The sequence below is a fragment of the Electrophorus electricus genome, chromosome 7 (genome assembly GCF_041902795.1).
Source record: "Electrophorus electricus isolate QZ-2024a chromosome 7, ASM4190279v1, whole genome shotgun sequence".
NCBI classification, from domain to species: domain Eukaryota; kingdom Metazoa; phylum Chordata; class Actinopteri; order Gymnotiformes; family Gymnotidae; genus Electrophorus; species Electrophorus electricus.
Window position 1 is genome coordinate 17272906 of NC_137503.1, and position 16547 is coordinate 17289452.

At 36.0% G+C, this 16547-nt stretch overlaps 1 protein-coding gene across 1 annotated transcript; it reads right to left on the reverse strand.

Annotated features, from left to right (window-relative positions):
- Window positions 1–2883: 2883 nt before the first annotated feature.
- On the reverse strand, window positions 2884–16477 carry rab22a (RAB22A, member RAS oncogene family). Its single transcript, XM_027010744.3, has 7 exons — window positions 16155–16477; window positions 14755–14834; window positions 14331–14412; window positions 11626–11697; window positions 9301–9407; window positions 7088–7197; window positions 2884–6712 (listed from the first exon to the last, which is right to left on the reverse strand). The coding sequence occupies exons 1-7, from the start codon at window positions 16188–16190 to the stop codon at window positions 6609–6611; spliced, it is 591 nt and encodes a 196-aa protein (XP_026866545.2). The 5' UTR covers window positions 16191–16477; the 3' UTR covers window positions 2884–6608.
- Window positions 16478–16547: the final 70 nt, after the last annotated feature.

Here is a 16547-nt window from a genome sequence, read left to right on the forward strand (position 1 = left end):
CTCCTCACAATGTGTGGAGGGTTTCCTCCAAATCCAGCAGTCTGAGACTGTACACTAAGTGGAAAGGGGGGCCAAGGACCAGTGAGCATTTAAAAAACAAGATCCAGGATTACACCAGAATAAGTGACAAAGTGCTTAGTGACTACCTCAGAGAGCAGAAACCCAAGGAGGAACAGGGATCATCATGGGAGGAAAAACCCCTGCACGATATGTACCACCCGCAGATAGTGGAAGTGGCTGATATGGAGATGTCCTACCAATGGCTGGAAAAGGCTGGATTGAAAGACAGTACAGAGGCACTAATCATGGAAGCACAGAAACAAGTGCTAAACATGAGATCAGGTGAGGCTGGGATCTACCACACCAGGTAGGACCCCAGATGCATGCTGTGCAAAGATGTCCCTGAGACAATCCAGTACATAACAGCAGGATGCAAGGTACTAGCAGGCAGGGTATACATGGAATGCCATAACCAAGTGGCCAGCTAATTGTACAGAAACATCTGTGCTGACTACCACCAAAGGTGGTGGAAAATGACAGTGCTATGATCATTTGGGACTTCAAGATACAGACAGACAAGATGGTAATGGCTAACCAACTGGACCTAGTAGTGGTGGACAAACGGCACAAGAAAGCTGTAGATATAGATGCAGCAATCCCAAGTGACAGCAACATCAGGAACAAGGGACATAAAAAGCTTGAAAAATACAAAGGTCTGAAGGAAGAGATAGAAAAGATGTGGAAAGTGAAGGCAATAGTGGTTCCCATAGTAAGTGGAGCACTAGGGACTACAACACCCATACTGGGAGAATGGCTCCAACAAATACCAGGAACAACATCCTAGATCTCGGTCCAGATAATTGCATTCCTGGGAACAGCTAAGATACTACGCAGGACTCTCAAGCTCCCAGGCCTCTGGTAGAGGACCCGAGCTTGAAGAAAAAAGTGGGAAGGGCAAATGGGGAAATGTTTTATTTATATATTATAAAGGTACACAGCATTAAACATTTTATCTCCTAGCTACATAATTAACACAAACAGATGTGTAGCACCTGGCAGCATGGATGATGATGGTGGTGATAATGATGTTGATAATAATAATAATAATAATAATAGTACTAATTCACATACATATTTGTAGTAAAAATCAAATATGCAATGGCCATTTTTTAATCAGATGTACTTTAGAAATACTTTAAAATCAATATAAGAAGCTGGTGGAGTGCCACAAAAAGCACAGATATATTCTACAGCTTTTGTTTTAGTTAGAACTCATGACCAAGCTTTCCATTTCCAGCCTGGAATAGCCGGGATCTCATATGGATTCCTCATACTACTAATATTTTAGCATTTGCAATCAGTATTACCATATGTCCTATATGCATGTCAGGCAGATGTGTTAAGACAAATAATTTAATTAAACGGCACAGATAGATACCTCTGTGGCCTGACCTACTGACCTAAAATATTATTACATTGTGGTGCCTCATTATCTTTGTCAACTTCATGCTGTTTCAAACATATTTTACAGTACTCCTTCATAATTTCTTTGTTCTTCAATAGTTATTTCATAATCCCATATTGAGTCACAAAACAGTCAAAACTTCACCAAGATGATTTGATGAGATGAGTGATAGAGATTAAATGTACTGTAAAGAATAATTATTTTTCATTTTAGATGTATGCAATGCTTGAAGATGCTCAGTAATAGCCAAAGCCATAACAGCTGTTAATGTAAGATGTGTTACTCCTGTTTAAAATCTCACTGAGACTAAATCAAAGCATCTGATCGTAAGGCACTACAAAGTAGTAGTACTAGTCTAAATAATGGATACACAGGAGAACTGGAATAAAAAAATATTGACCAACCCTCCCTATAAGCTTTGGGTGTTTACAAACTTTGAATGACAATTTCACCCTGCTCAGTATCATTACAAGTGCACCCAGAGTACCCTGCCAAAGAGACTCTCTCCATTTCCATCTAGCTACCTCTGCAAAGGCATGTACAGACAACACTCAATACCTCACCATTACCAAGCCTGCTGATCATCAATTTTCTTTCTTTGTTACATTGAAACTAATATTAGTATGAACTGGGGAAACCTGATCTGATCTTTATGTACTTCTGTGAGATCATAGTTGTGTGTATGCATGGTCAAAGTGATCAAGGGGAGGGGCAAAGATAGCCATAAGTTCTGTAAACTTTTTTTTATAACAGAAAAAAATATTTAATTCCACATGTGCAGCTCTCCCAGTTATCCAAGTAAAAAAAAAAAGTGGAAAAAAGTATTTAAAACGTTCAAAAAGAAGGCAAGACAGAGCAGAATAATTCTGTGGTATACTCCACTTCTAACCCGACCTGGCAATGTAGCCTCCTTTACTGTTCAGACCAGGAACAGGGTGGGAAGGTAGGGTTCCAGGCTGGCTAGTTGCCTGGCTTTTATATGTTGGTTCTCCCGCCATTTCTCTAAAGGATTGAAACAATAACAAGAATTGTACATACATTAGAATCTCTCCATCATAATTATACATTTAAACGGTATTCCAACATAAGTGATAGACCGCAATGTAAAAACCTCTTAGCATTAAACACGTAACAGTTTTTATCCGGCTTTGGTTTCATTTATTTGGTGTTTATGTATCCAAGTCGATGGCGTGTTCCCTTCCTTTATAGTGGAGGATGGTTCGTCCTTCGTCGATTAAAGAGAAGACGCAAGCGCGCCTTCCAGCCTCTTCGCTGTCGACCGTTACGTCATATCCCGGGACATCGTGATGTAAGTATGTTTTTCTTGGTTTCGTGTCTCTGTCTAAGTTAGGGTGAAGTGCAGGTGGTGGCGTCACAGAGATTAAGAGACACTTAGACATACACACACAGACTCAGACTTGATTTTATGCCACTTTATTTCTGATGAAGAACTCAACTTTTCCCTTTTTCACAAGTGACGCTTTTCAGACCTTTGGTTTGCATTCATGACAAGTAAAAATGCAAAAAAAACCAAAAAACAAACAACAACAACAAAAAAACCCCACTACAATTGATTAACTGAAGGAGCTAAATTAGTGCATTTTGTAAATACTGCAATGCAAGTTAAACATATTTAAACTACACCACTATTAATTCATACAACTAATGTGCCTTATGATCTTTATAGAAAACTGAGAAATTAAAAAAAAAACAAAAAAAAAAAAACAACCAACCAACCAAACAAACAAACAAAAAAAAAACCCTTCCAGGTTGTTCACAATACCTTCTCAGGACCAGCCCAAGACTGTTTGTTTCACCATCAACTGCGAGAAGAATCCTACTTGAGTGGCATACCAGTCTATTTGCATGTGTGATAAGGTATACATTCTGAATTCCCCACCAATACTGTAAAAATCTTGAATTCATTTCTCTGAAGGCTAAAGGCTCCAGGGCTTGAGCAGTGTTGTGTTGCTTGATCTGGCTGAGGAACATACATTGTGTTTTAAAGCCTAACACACACACACTTTTTTTTTTTGTGTGTGTGATGCATTAGATTCTGAGCTAGGTGCAAGACATGGTTTTACATCTGGACAATGACCATTACTAATTACGTGGGATGGCAAACATTTCTTTGCCTTGTATAAAGTTTCTCTTTTATGCAGTTTTTGCTTATTTTATATTTACTACTATCATTTCACAAACAGTTCAAAGCAATACCACAAATTATGAAAACCATCACCGCCAAGTAAATGATACACTGGAGCTACTTTGGAACAAACAACAAAATTGAGTACAGGCAGATTATTTAAAGGTCATTTAAAAGTCTAGGCTATAATAATAAACTGTGATTAATTTCTGATAGCTCTGCATATAGTGTAATTTGTGTGTTAATCAATCATTGTCCAATTGCCACAGGTAAAGCCAGATAATTCTACTCTGTTTCAGTCACAATGCTTAATATCTATTCTCACTTTCCACATGCTGAGTCAAGGGCTCGATCTCTATGTACAACACATATGCAATATCTATTTTATATGGTTTAAAAATATATAGCCTTAACATTCATATTAAGATACATTAAAAACCTTAATAGACTACCATATGCACATACTGTTCATTATAGCAATGAGAAGATGGAGCTAATGATTCTACAAAGTACATCATAGTTTATCATGTTGATACACTAGGTACTGGTACTATTAAAAATAGTTGTTTGAATTTGCAGCTACATGTGACCTTTCAAACTGGGATAATTATTTAGTTTCACCTTTTTAAGTAAATTTGTCTAAACTCCTATTGACATGAGGTCATGTGCTGCTATGAAAGTTAATTTTAAATCTGAAAGCAAAAAAAAAAAAAAAAAATTGAAGAGGAGCCAATATTGGTGGAGTCAGTGCCAAGAACAGTGCTAATCACTGTGTTACATTGATTTTGGAGTGTAGGGTCCAAAAACCTAGCTCCAACTAATGCTTTGATTATGTTTTATTATTTAAATATTATACCCACCTAAGCAGTCAAAGTAAACACATGTTGGATGTAATAGACTGAGAACAGAATTTTCCTGTTACAGAATGAGAAGCATGTTTAGGCCATTAGAGCACTTGAACATGAGATGACCTGCCGAATCAGTTAAAACAATCAAACAAAGAACCCCCACCCCTCCCCAAAAAAACACCTGCTGCTAACAAACACAAATGTTAATATGTGCTTTCAAAAACAGGCATAATACATACTTATTTACATACTGGAAAGTGTGAACAGTTGGAAAAGTTAACATACAATATTCAATAATTGACAATGCTCTTAGCATTATGAAAAGTTCATTCAATATGGAGTGAAGGTTGAATTTGGCCAATTATAAACCTTGAGCAGATTGGGCCGTATTTTCCCAATCTTGGTCTGGTTTCTCAGGACTGAGAGTCATTATCGGCTAACGTACCCCTCCAAGGAAGCCCACTATGAGGAATAGGGATGTCTTGTAATTCACAACTTAACGAAGTTGTGAACTTCGAAGCTTACAATAATTTCAGGCATGCATGCACATAGGTCAGTAAATGACAAGTCTGACATCCTTTATGCAGCATGAGTGGTCCCCTAAAAAACAGTTCAACAAAGTAACTAAGTACACACACATTTGCAGATCTACAACTCTTAAATCTACACTTCTTCCTATAACTAAAGAAACAAAAAGGTCCATTGATGGTGATACCTAGAACACACCAAAGGCAAGTAATGTGGTCGACAAGTTCTCAAAGATGAATAAGTCCTTCATAGGTGAGGAAGATACAGCTGTTACTATGCACCACTATAAGATGAAGAAAAAAGACTGCAATGTATCCTAAGGTATTATGAAAAAGTGAGATGCAGCATTTGTCCTTAGATACCTAATATTCAACCATTATAAGAAAAAATCTGTTAACGTCATTTGCCATGGTCCGTGTATTTGCGTGCATTTTCCCTACAAATTGCAAAAAAATTAATTGACAGATTCTAGCTACTATTATGACCCGAAATCCATCTGTGTAAATCAACTCAAATAAAATCCAAGAGCAAAGAATGCTGTTAATTTGCTTACAATTCAAAAGTACCACTCATGTTCTTAAGAGCCAAATTATCTCCAAGTAGTCTACAGCAAGACCAACTTCACTGTAAATTCACTGCACAACTAATAGAAGAAACCATGTCTGGTGATATTCAGAACACTAGAGACTTGTGTAACAACAGGAAATGCTGCTCCATTACTGCGATTACTTAATTTACTTGAAAATGACTTCAATCAGTAGAATAGATCAGTACTAAAAATCACAAAGAACTACTGCTAATGAAAAAAAAAAAAAGCATTGTAAACTTTACTCCAGATCAAAGATCAAAGACTGCCATCTATGCAAAGAATGAAAAGGTTTGCTTCTTAGGTAGGTTCATTGGGCATAGAAAATCTCCTGAGTTGTATTTCTAAGCTCCTTACAAGAAAAAAATTAAAAGCATATAGCCAAACAGATCAACGGCTCAAAACAGAAGTGCTGATCATAGATAAATTTTGCTTCTCTATATAGTTAGTACTGATCCAGAATTAGTAGTGATCATTTTAGATTCAGAATAATTTGCTAACAGCAAGCAATTTTACATTCAGCTTGATTAGAAGATAATGGAAAGTGTAGAACTGACACCATGCAGACCTTTAAGGAAGCACATAAGGGTGTATGGTGACAGATGTATGACAACTTTAGGAGAACAGGAAAGAAAAGAATCTTCACAAAGATCCACAAAATCTTTACTTACCTTGTCATGCAAATAAGGGGTTTTTGAAAAATCCACACAAAGTAGAGCGTGACTAGTGCTTTGAAGGACTACTTTAACTGTGTGGGTTTGGACTGTGACATGTAGACTGACATGTAGTGATTTAAGAAGACAGCTTTTTGAGAAAGTGGGGAGGGTTGGTAGGGACAGTTTCCATGAACAGAAATTGACCTGCATAGCACCCTGAGTGGGGCTGAGATTACGGAGGCTTCCAAGGTGGTAGCACTGTAAAATTCATCTTAACCTTCATCTATGACATCACTGTCCTTCATTCTGTTCTCCTCAATGATGAAGTGAGAGGTGGGAGTAAATTGGAGAAGATCTGGCTTAGTTGCGTTAGACTGCATCAGCAGCAAGTACGTTCTCTGGTTACGTCGGAGGGCTCACGACGTAGCTTCAAGCCTCTGACTCCTGAGCTGCCACCCATGTCTAAAACTGGAATCCTTTGACCTGGAAAAAGGAGATTATATACATAGCACTGGAAAAAGAATTTGGATGGCAAATACTCAATTTCAATAGCAAATAAAGGTTATTTAAACAAAAATCAAATGTGATTTCTTTGCCTTTAAATTAAGACTAATCCTGCTGTAAAACTGCCAGTGGAGAAGAAGAGGAGATGTGCACTGTGAACCACAGTTCTTGGTGAGAGTAGAAATGGCATCAGCACTGATCCTTGTATTTCTACAGATCATTTGTACATTGGACGCTAACCTGCTGTACTGGCTAGGATGTATTCTATGAGTAAATGACAAAGCACTTTTTTAAGTCGCTCTGGATAAGAGCGTCTGCTAAATGCCATAAATGTAACTAATTGAGCTTCCTTACTTATCTCAATGAAGAGTTCATTGATGTTAATAGCATTCTTGGCACTAGTTTCAACAAAAATTGCATGGATGGAGTCAGCATAGTCCTTGGCATCCTTCTCTGATACTTCTCTGTAAAACAAATGACAGAAGTAAAAACATTCAAGAATGACACAAAAGGATGTTTATAACATTAAATAATATTAAAACATGCTATTACAGTTATTAAATTAACAGCAAAAAATTTATTTTTGGTGCAACTCATTGCCCTTAATATTTAATCTGAACAAGATGTATAACCACTATTTGAAATGTCTTTAATTTCTTAAGGTATAATTATGCTTTGAGTGAATTTGTAATGGTTTACATTGTAATCGCGTGTGTATGTATGCATGCATGCATGTGCTATATAGGCATGATTAATGTGTTTTATGGCTAACAAGACACATGTAAGCCACCTGAGACCTGTTACACTCATCAGATTGGACAGGCTTCAGACCAACCAGTGATAACAGGTGCACGTGCTCTCAGCATAACAGGCACACAGCACAACACACACGTGCGTGCACACATTTCTTTCCCAGTAACCAATGTCTGACCAAAGTGTAAAGTGTTTTAATTGTTTAATGTAATCTATTTTAAATATGTTTACAGTTAAAAATATGTTTACAGTTTTGCAACTTAAAGTCAGTATAAAGTAAATTCAGAGATTTGTTTCTAAACACATTATACATGTTATAAAATAATTGCAGAAAACATGAAAAGACTGAACTATGTAATACTGAATTGTGGAGTTAAAAGTTTTTCATTTGTGTTCAGGATTTTTTTGGGTGGGCCTGAAACCATGGCTCGGTGATGGACCGCTCCCATAAAACTATAACACTGCAAAAATTAGAGCACATTTTCCTACTTGATCATAAGTAACAATCTGCACCTATTTTTGCCTAGTACTAGCTAGCCAGCTATGCCTTCATCGCATAAACACATCTTTCCTGGAATCCAGAATTTACAGATCATTCTCCTTACTTAAACTTCCTAAGAATGATGAGATTGAGAAGAGGTTGGTTGATTATACTAGCTTTACATAATTACTTAGCAATTTTAGTAACTTCACAAATTTTGTCAGAGGTGCAACAAGCTAGCTAGCTAATGTAATTTCACATGGTGCAGCCTATCATCACTTTCATGTAACATTAGCTAACTAATGTAATATTCTGCTTATTCCCTGAGCGAAAACAATTTTTTAATGGTGGAGTGCAAGAGGATGTCTGCTAGTTTAATCTGCGACTATACAGGCAAATAAAACTATCTGGTAAAGTGACAAAATAGGTCTTGTAAATGGAAGGAAAAAAGATCATTCTCTATTACAGACTGAGAGGAATGAAGTTGATTCTCAGATAGGTCAGTGTACTCTGGCTCCAAATTGGATTCTGGTTCTGGTAGCTCAAACATATACTTCTAGCTGTACAAGTTCAAAAACGCTGCTAGATGGAGCATATGTTTTTCAGGTTGTAGTGGCAATTGACACTTGAGACAGACTGCACCTTTCCCACAATTGGGCATGGTTCAGCTCTTTCAGTGGACACTCCTCCAATGTATCAGAGCAGAGAATATTGCTTATTTGTTCACAATTTTGAAATGAAACTTTATACACATTACATTTTTTAAATATTTCAAATTTGGCTCATTGGCTAATACCACAAAATTATATCTGTGGTGTGACAAACTCAAACACATTTATTACTGCTTTACAAAATCCTGAAATGGAGACCGTTGGTGACAAAGTTTTTTTTTTCTATGTAGTGCAGAGTCTCATTCCAGTATATAAAATGTAGGCATATTCTATTGCAGCTTGGGAAGAATGTGATTTTATACTCAATGTCTGGTCTGAACATTTGTGGTACAATTGCAGTTCATCCATTTCTCGTTTTCCTTTTCCGGGTTATGGTTTTGAGAAAGAAAAATATGACCACACTGGCAGACCTCTTAATCTGCCAAACAAAACAGCAGTGAACCAAGACATATTGCTGACCCTGCTGGAGGAGTGAAGCTATTCTAACTGGAAAGATGAGTCATGGATCATTAAAAAGGATTTTTTTTTTCGCAAGTTGAGATGATGGTCAGTTTGCATATTTTACTGAGCTGAGCCAAGGTGAGCAGACAGACAGAATATTTTCATCTGCTCATCACAGATAAAAACTGCACAGCAAAGAGACAAGGGGTATAAGAATAAACCTGGCATCAGAGAGATCACACTTGTTGCCAGCGATAGCAACCACTATGTTGGGAGGTCCATGTTGGCGAAGTTCCTTTACCCAGTTCTTCAGAGTCTGGAAGGATTCCTTAGAGAGGGAGAGGGAAAGATGTGTTCAGTAGAAAATGTAATAGTTGTGTGCAAATTGTGTTTTATTGCCTTAAATTTCAATTTGTTCCCACACTTACATAAGTGATCATTTATTATAATTTATTCACCCATGCATATTTATTCACCCATGCATATTAGCTCAAGAACATGAGTTAATAAACAAAGTGTCAAAATATTCTTGCCCAATTCATATCAATGTTGGTCTGGTTTCCCTTTTTGACATCTACTAATCAAATAGTAGATGACAACTGGAACCTGACACAGCAGTACAACAAAAATGGTGTACAGAGTATTTTTAGATTTAATTTCATCTTACTATATATAATGATACATATCAGCTGTTATAGAGCACTTTGTATTTTCTTTGTATTTTAACAAATAAGAAATCCTAAAAGATGGCAATAGTTTATATATTTTAGCTATTAACAGTTGAGGTCCATTGTTAATTTTCTAAAAATCCTATTGGGATCTGTTAGTTATGCATTGTTTAAGAGCACCAGATAGCCATATCAGTTAATCATAGTAAATACCTGTAACACCCTAGCAACAACCACCATAACTACTTTGTAAATCTAGCAACCACTTGGAACTCCAATGCAACAACTTAACAACCACCTAGCAATGACATAGCAGCCATTTAACAATGGCATAGCAGTCACCTGGGACACAAACAACCTGGAACACCATAGCAACTAGTTAGCAACCATCTAGTAACAGCATAGAAAGCACCAGAGACTCCCTAGCAACCACTTAGCAATGGCACAGCAGTCACCTGTAAACTCGTAACAACCTGGAACACTATAGTAGCCAAGTAGCATCACCTAAGAAACAACCTGGAATGCAATAGCAACCAGTTAGTAACCCCATAGTAACAGCATAACAATCACCTAGCAGCTAATGAAAACCAACCACCTAGAATATCATAGCCACCACTAGCAATGGCATATAAATCACCTTGGATATCATAGCAAACACCAAACAACATAATAGCCACAACCTACAAATTACTTAATCTGGGCAATCATTCAAGTTGCTTTTATCTATCCAATATTATATCTCCATTCCACTTTCTTTCATTCTCACAAACATAAAATGACATTCTCAGGAGAAACAGTTCAATATTGTAAGTGATTTTAGTTTTCCACACATTTCACATTCTTTAACATTTAAACTATACATGTATATTTAACTTGCTTTTATAATTTAAATTTCATAAGTCACAGAAAAAACATCACAGGTGTTCAGTCTTAACTGTTCCTGTTTGGTTGAAATTAAAATCCACAGTAGCTATTTGCAGATAAGGCTTGACTCTACATTTTATGATATGACCATGGGCTATTACATATTGAAAGAAATATATAACATTCATAAAACTACATTCAAATCAGTGCAATTATGATTATATCTTATAGTTTGTTCTTTAAAGGATGCAAAGTGGGTATGCCGATTCAAAGTGAACATATCTGTGGGTGTTAATGTTAACTATAAGCATACAGCTAGAGATCTGGATCTTATTCAACTAAGAGCTTTCAATTATTCTAGTGAGAGCCAATATAGAAAGTCATTATGGGGTTTTTCTATTTCCAGGATTCCCATTCTGAGTCAAATGTCAAATTCCCTGAGTTTCCCTGACTAAAAAGCTGAATTTCCATGACATTTCCTAGAAAAACAGGCTGCCCTTGTTAAATGGGCACAGAAAAAAAAATCAAGTTACCATAACAACCACTCACATAATATGGGAGACGTATGAAAATATAATTTGATAAATGGTAACTTAAATTTAAATTTAAAGATGCTACAGACAAAACTCCCAGATATTCCATGACTTGACCCAAAAAGTAATAAAAACCCCTGACTTTTCATGTCTGGAATAAACTTTTTAAAGGTACATTAGATTACAGAAATTCCATAACCTGTGTGACCACCATATTTCATACTTTGTACTGTTTGTCAATTTATGACTTATTCAGTTATGAGTCCCTTATTAAGCAATTCAGTATGAACTGAGAGGTCTACATTTCTATGTCTACTTCTAGGCAGCTATAGATAGAAAAGTGTTGAGTGTACACTATGCATAGAACTGTAGCTGTGCTTTTGAAGCAAGATTTACACAACATCCGCTGTTTTATATTAACCTTATAATGTGTCTTCAGCAGTACAGTCAGTATTAAAATGGTCAAGAAATGATTGTGTACCTCTTTAGTGATATCAAATACAATGATGGCTGCAGCTGAGCCTCTGTAGTACATAGGGGCAAGGGCACGGAACTATATATGGAGAGAGGGGGAGAAGGACAAAGATTAACAGAGATTATTATTGATTTATTTTAAAATATGGTAAAATTAAACACAGGTGTGTCATCTTTGTCCACCATTATGCCTGTGGAGTAACACCCTAGAGTATGAAGACAAGGTTACAAGGATAGAAATTTCTTAAATGGTGAAATTTCCCTTAAAATATCCCCTAATGCTGAAAGAGCTCCAATAAAACCCATTCAGACATTATGTTGCCTCATGTCATTTCTTCCATCGTTTAAACAGAACTCCTGAGAGATGTGTGTGTGTGTGTGTGGGGGGGGGGTTAGCCTTTGAATTATCTTTTTGTACATTTTTGCAAAAAAATCTTTTAAACTTGGACTCTGAAATAAATTTATAAATAGAACACTTAATTAAAAAGACAGATTAGTGACTGCACTATGTAGCTGAGAAAACGTGAGACACGGACACAAGTAAAGACCACCGTGCATGATTTTTGAATATTTCTCAAGGTTAAAGTCATGTTATCAATACCCCAATTGTCCAATGCCTTTTTATATTCAGCTAAAATCAAAGGCACATTGACCATAGATTATATAAATGGCAGGTGGTCTGGTTAATTACTATACCACCTTATGACCTCAAAAAGCCACCTTCAGTTGCCATTCACCCAGTACAATTGTGAGTTACATATTGAAGCTTTTTTTTTAAAACTAAATGTACTCCAAACACCTATTGGGTGCCATATCTTAAAGGATGAATAAGCTCAGAATTTTGTCCATTAACAATTTCCAGCCTCAATAAGCCAAACATCTGCAAGTAACTGTCACAAAGGAAGCTAGCAATCCAAATATGGCTGCTAAATCATGCAGTACCAGGAGCTGACTCTGGAAAGGGGCTTCAGGACTGATTGTGGATGAATTTGTTTTGTAGTCCACAGGATTGTAATTTTTTTCCTAAGTGTTACCTACAAGTCTACATGGCACCTTGCCTGAAAGAGTGAAAAATCCAGTGCAAATTTTGGTCAATGACTCAAAGATGAATTATTAGCATAATGCATTTTTAACTGTATTATCCTTAGTACAGCTTTGTCAGAAGAGCTTTCTGGATTTCTAAGACCGCAGTTCATTTCTAAGTCCGGATTCAGGGACCCCTGAGACAAGGCAACTCAGGAAGCCTTGATCTCAGAAAGCCTTGACCTGAACATTAACCAATCACATTTTAAATACAATCTACCCATAACTCTTACCAACCATTGCCTGATAGAATGGCACAATACATCATCCAGGCCTCCTTTTGTGGCTATATTCAGTCACTGTAATTGGAAAACTGTAAGCAAAATTATGTCATAGTATGACAGCTGGACCATGCAGAACACTCTAAACACATGAAGGACATAGTTTCTAATAGTAACCTAGCCAAACATACCTAAAATACATGTGCATCACAATGTGCTTCAGACATGGTTTATTTGTTTTCTGAATGTAGGGTACTTCTTGTTATCTAAAACATAAGAAAGGATTATAAAAACAGGTCAGGAAATAAGCGCATCTTAGTCTTCACTTGTAATTCTTGACAGGTGTGAATGAGGTGTAATTATAGAGTTTGTCAACAACAATGTAAAGGAGATTCTCACTCCACATAGGAAAATGTTATGCACCTCTGCTGTTCTCCACCTCTTCTGATAGAGGATTTCACAAAAAGTACAAACTTAGAAAGTCACAATACTTCAACAGACTTCTTTAATGTTTTGGGACTTTTGCAGAAAACAGTATGGTAGCTTTTAAGAGCTCTAATCATATCTGTGATCAAATAGTATTCAGCAATCAACTATACCATGTCAACCACTATGCAGAATGACTGATGTAACTATGATGTTGCTGAAGCAGGTCCATTCAAAGGCCTATAAAGGTCAAATGTCTACTAGTAAACTACAGAATAGGTTGTCTTGACAAAGAATCTCTTCATACGCTAAAGACACTCTTCATGGGGTTACTCGGGTAGTCTATGCCACAGATTTTCAATCCAACCCTTGGAGGCTCGAAGACACATATCCTAACACACCTTGATCATGTAATCAAAAGATGTGCTGCACTTAGTTACCCAAGTTCTGTGTGATAGCTGGAGTAGCTGGAACGTAACAAAAACCTGGGCTTTGGGTGTCCCTCAAAAACTGTATTAAAACCTATGGTGTATGCAATAAGGTCTATAAAAGCATTCATTTAAATAGTATTTCAGCCCTTCAGCAGAACTACAATACACCCCATATTAGGTATCGCATATTTAGTATTACAGGCCAACTCATAAGGAAAACATATTTCTTTGATTAAATTCTCGCTAACAATCATCATCATCTTACAATGTCAATTCAAAAATGTTAATACATATACCCTCCCTGACTGAATAAGCTTCAAATTAACATAAGGAAAAGGACATAGAAATAGTAGGAGCAATACATGAGCAATGATGTGATATTTTAGGAGTGGTATTAAGCAGCTCCATCCAAGAAAAGATAAAAACAGAGGGAAACACTGCCCCCTGCCAAAGAATATCATAACACTGTTGGAAAAGAGAAAAGGAAAGTTTGACAAGTCTCCAGTATATTACTGTTTGCAGTGGTATTTTAATGAGATTGATGTGTTTACCCTCTCTTGTCCTGCAGTGTCCCAGATGAGGAATTTATGGAGCTCATTATGGTACTGTACAGTCTTCGTCATAAATGATGCCCTGCAAATTAGACATGGAAGGAGTACAGTATTCTGCTAACTGATATAAAAGCACTTAAAAGTGAGTCACAGGGGCACTCTAGATAATAGCATTTACTCAATTTTTAATACTTTCAACAACACATAGCAAACACAGATCTTAAATATATTTTTTAATTAAAAAAACAAATTCTTTTTTGCAGTACAAAGAAAATTCTAAAGGCATTTGGTTTATTTCTGGCTTCCTGTATCTAAGGATATACAAAGCAGTTTATCACAACAGAAATTAAGTGAAAAGCCATTTGGTGATATATGGTAATACACAGCATGTCCAATATGTGAATGGGCTTTGCAATGATCTTACCCAATTGTGGGATTAATGTTGGGATCAAAGCTATCCTCCACGAATCTCCACACAATACTTGACTTTCCAACCCCCGTGTCCTAAGAGAAAGTGTAACAGTATCAACTAACAATTCACACATTATAATCATTCATCAGCAACACATGGAATGACTTACACATCCAAAATAGGCACTTTTCACCATGTTTCTAGAGTTTGGTAGTCAAGTTAAATATGTAAATATATAAATAAATAAATCTTTATTTATATAGCACTTTTTAAAACAAGTCTCATAGCTTAGTAAAGCTTCAAATAAGATACATAACAGTAACAAATCACAAGAAGCATGCATAAATAAAAATATGCATCATTCACAGCTAGACATGTTTTATTGTATATGCATGTTAAACTGTTCTAAGTCAATTCAGTAATTAACAACTGAAATATCCATAAAGCCTCCAACTCTAAAAGTCAGACATTTAACTAAGATGATTACGATGCAGTTTTCTATCATTTTTCCCCCCCAAAATAGTTTACAATCTTAATTTTCTCAAATAAACACAAACAATAAAGAAGTGTAAAAAACCTATTTAAAACTATTGTTCCTATTAAGACATCTTATCTTGTAAATGTAAGTAAAATTAATTCTTTGACATCTAGTAAACAAGTCAAAGATCTACATCTGGCTAAATTTGGAATCCTAAAATAAATTATTGACAGACAAATAACCATTTAAGTATAAAACACCTGTTAGGTATATAAAATATATCTGTAATAAGGCATTTTAAAAAGAAAATTATACATATGATGTTTAGTAAAATATTATTGTTCCAGGGGTTCGTATTAAGATTTAGGTTCTTGACCTGTAATCTCTTGACCATGAAAAGATACTAGGCCTAATTCAGGGTGATACTGGATTAAAAACTATGTCCAATAAATATTTTCATACAAAAATGTTTTGAGTGATTTCCATTCATTGGGAATTTGATTTTACATGACTTTTACTGACAATTAGTAATTTTATCTAGGGCTCAGTCTATAAATCTGGAGAAGACGACATGCCTTAAGTAGAAGAGAAAAGGTTACCACGCAGTGTACCTACTTCTCCTGTTTTCTTGCATGCGTTTCCTAAATTGCTACAAGAACATGAAAAATGTCTTGCAATATAAATATCCCTTTTACCTTAATAAATTTCAGAATTAAAGACCGAACTCTCGTGCAGTTCTACACACCTTCCTTCATCAAAAGGTTGCAACCTTCAAGATAACGAGTGTTAGGTTAACTAACCTAGCAAAGTTAACCCACGTTATCAATTACAGAAGCCCATCTAGCTATCCTAATTCTCATTATCAAATAATTCTGCCACTAATTATTAATAGTACAAAATCCTATCAGAATAAGTATCGTTAAATATATCTTACCCCAAGAAGACAGACTTTCAACTCTCTGAGCGACATATCGATCTCCAAAATAAAACGTTCCTAAACATTCCAGACAGTTTAATAAAAGCGCACTAGCTACTTTTATTATTTGACGTTAGCTAGCTAGCTTAGCTAGTCAGCTACCCTATGGGGAAAGAAACTACACAGGTGTTTAGTCTTCTAGGAAATTGGAGAATGTATATTTGATGTGAAAATAGGACTCGCAAACATACACAAACGTGAACCTAATACTAAGTCACTAGCTAATTGCGTTATTAGCTCTTCGGGCAGACAGAAACAACACTTGAAGCGCCATCTTGAAGTATGGCTGATATGTCACGTGATATATATTGTCTTAATTTTTCATAAAATATCGATTTGTTAATATTGTAT